Raw genomic sequence first — 2619 nt, 5'->3', positions numbered from 1 at the left:
TGGAAACATATCTCGGGGTCGAACCTCACACCACGTTTATGTACTAAGTTAGTGTCAGGCAGAGAGCAGGGCGAGGGATGGAATCAATGGCAAGAGATCGTTATTTGGATCAAGGAGTCAAGGCTGTGTCTTCAGTCTTCCTAATATGCAAGTTGATGAAAGCGTTGCTCAGCCAGAAGTCCTTCTGAGCAACTGCTCATCTGAAGTGCTAGATCTGTTAGCTGCTGAAGGGAACCGGACTGCACTCCCTCAGATCAGCTTCCATCGTTCCTCCCATGTCCCTCAACTAGGCTTGTCCAGGTGGAAACCAACACTCAATCTACTTGTAGACAGAAATTGAGAAAAGTGCAGCAGCAGCTGGGGAATGGAATGGTGACAGTCTCAATAATGTGCCTCAAAAGTACATAGCATTAATTATCAGTTCACACAATAAGATTGCCAGCACCTGCAGCATTTTGTTTTCATAGATACTCGTTAATTTCTTTATAAGCAGATGTCAGGAGCTGAACATAAAACCAGTGGTGCTGGAGGAAGGACTGTGGTTGTTTTCTACCTTCTCCTCCAGACAGAGCTGCGATTCTTCTCCTGAACACTTTACACCCTCCGAAGGTCATCTCCTGCCCTTGAAAATTCTGGGGATAAATATAACATTGATGGACTGGAAACACTAGAAGCTGCATCTGGGCTTCTCTCGGTACTTTTGTTTGATCATGAATTGAATAATTGATACAACCGGATATTTCACAGCAACCATGAATTGCTCTCTGAACTTGGACTGAGTCACAACATAAATAAATGCATTTGTGCAGCTATTTAAATTCTGCAGCATGAATCCAGCATTTCGAAATACCAATACGGAATCATTGTAATAATCGGGAGTTGTTCCTGCAATTCTATAGCTAAAGAATTCTGTAACATATGTCAACCAGAGAAGTATGAAGCTGCCCGATATGGCAAAGAGTAAAATCATGGACTTTCTTCTGCTCTCCATCGCTGGATCACTTCTATTCCCTCCCTTGCTGTGCCCCCTCAGTCCTTTACGAACTCGACTGGCCACTAAAATGTGTCCGACTGTCAGGGAGTTGAGCAACAGAATTAAAGCGAACGGAAGCAATGGGACTAAAACCTTATCAAACAAGTGAAATCCCACCCATCCGGGATCAGTGTAAAATATTGACTTTGGATAGCAGATCAACGGTACATTAGAGACTATGATTGCAGGTTTATATATAAAGCAGAACGGAATATTTTTTAAACAGAGCAGAATGCAAGACATTGCTATAATCACAGCTGCAGTTTTCCCGGTGCAATATTTAGTTTTCAGATTTTGGCAACAAATGGCCACAAGTCGATCAAAGGAAAACGTGACGGTAAACCAGACAGAACAGTCTCTTGCTGCACGAAGCAGGGCAATGATAACACTACAGACAGGGACGATGTCCAGGAAAGATCCCGGGAAATATAAATGACTAATTTGTCTCAGTATGACGTCAGTGATAACGAGCAGTAAATCCGCCGTTGCCATGGCCACCAGGTAGCGAGTGGTGCAAGTGGAGAGACCGCACTTGCCCCGGGACAGGATCACAATCGCCAGTAAATTAACTGTGAGAGAGAAAAGGGTAAGAGACTGGAAATTACTGATCCAACATTCTCCATGTCAGAGCTCAGGCAATAAGGATTGAATTTTAACACCAAAAACGTGTCAGTTGGAATCGGGTCAGAGGTTACCGAATGTCAACAACGATCACACCCGCCTCGGACCATCCAGTTTTAGAGGAATCCGGGCGGGGTCTTCAGCCAAACTCACCCAAGATACGTGTGGCATTCCTCATTAAAACCCACAAATTGAACTGGTGATCAAACAGTCCTCCTCCAGCTTTGGTGGTGTGGGGGTGATAATAGGTCGTCCTCGGGATCAGATCCGCCCATCAGTCAAGAATCAGATACTCACTGCTACACTGCCCAGGATTGGAAACCTCACCACTTTGTCCTGGATTTGACACAGCGGAAATCTGAATCACCCCGCAGTTGGTGAATGGAACATTGCAAGATCTGGCACACACTCCACATCCATAGGATTGGGAAAAGAAAGACCTGCCTTCTGGGGTTGTGATCGGGCATCTATCTGCCTGCCCCTTCCGCCAACCCCCGCGCATTCCACTCCATTTCTCTATCCTCCTCTCCTGCCCTGCTGCTCACCAGACTCGGAACTTGCTGCAGGAATGTGACTCCTGCACAGCATTGGGGATCAGACACACCCAGGCCATATCCAGCCCCACTCCCCCTCTCCCTCTGCCTCCTGCACCCTCATCCCTTCACACTAGCCGTCAAACCCCTTCCTCGTCCTCGTTCTCAGAACACGTAGCAGGAAGGGAGACTCTGTTCCTGGGTTTGGGAATCAGGCACCCTTCCATTCTCCTCTCCTCCTTCCTCCCCATCAACGGAAATGGTGAGCAAGCATACGACCACTCCCATTGTTTTTCTCCTGCTCCCTTCCTTGGACATGGAGCACACTCCTGGATATGAGGCCCATCCATGGAATTGGGGATCGATATCCCAACTGTGGTAGATGTCTAGAACTCTGGAGTTGTGAATGGACACCTCCGATAACCCGTAGTC

The 2619-nt window shown here is 47.0% G+C and overlaps 1 protein-coding gene across 1 annotated transcript; it reads right to left on the bottom strand.

Moving 5' to 3' along the window:
* Window positions 1-667: 667 nt before the first annotated feature.
* LOC137355900 (probable G-protein coupled receptor 139) lies at window positions 668-2242 on the bottom strand. The gene is made up of 2 exons (XM_068021515.1): window positions 2200-2242; window positions 668-1602 (listed from the first exon to the last, which is right to left on the bottom strand). Exons 1-2 carry the CDS (start codon window positions 2240-2242, stop codon window positions 668-670), a joined length of 978 nt encoding a protein of 325 aa, XP_067877616.1.
* Window positions 2243-2619: the final 377 nt, after the last annotated feature.

Source organism: Heterodontus francisci, chromosome 44 (assembly GCF_036365525.1).
Source record: "Heterodontus francisci isolate sHetFra1 chromosome 44, sHetFra1.hap1, whole genome shotgun sequence".
Classification (NCBI taxonomy): Eukaryota; Metazoa; Chordata; class Chondrichthyes; order Heterodontiformes; family Heterodontidae; genus Heterodontus; species Heterodontus francisci.
The sequence above is the reverse complement of the archived record's forward strand: the minus strand, read 5'-3'. Positions and strand labels throughout refer to the sequence as shown.

Bases quoted from the DNA above. Each gene is read 5' to 3' on its own strand.
- LOC137355900 (XM_068021515.1), bottom strand. From the start codon at position 2,242: ATGCTGTGCAGGAGTCACATTCCTGCAGCAAGTTCCGAGTCTG. The intron at 1,603-2,199 runs GTGAGCAGCAGG...TCTCTCTCACAG, and splicing joins TGCAGCAAGTTCCGAGTCTG to TTAATTTACTGGCGATTGTG.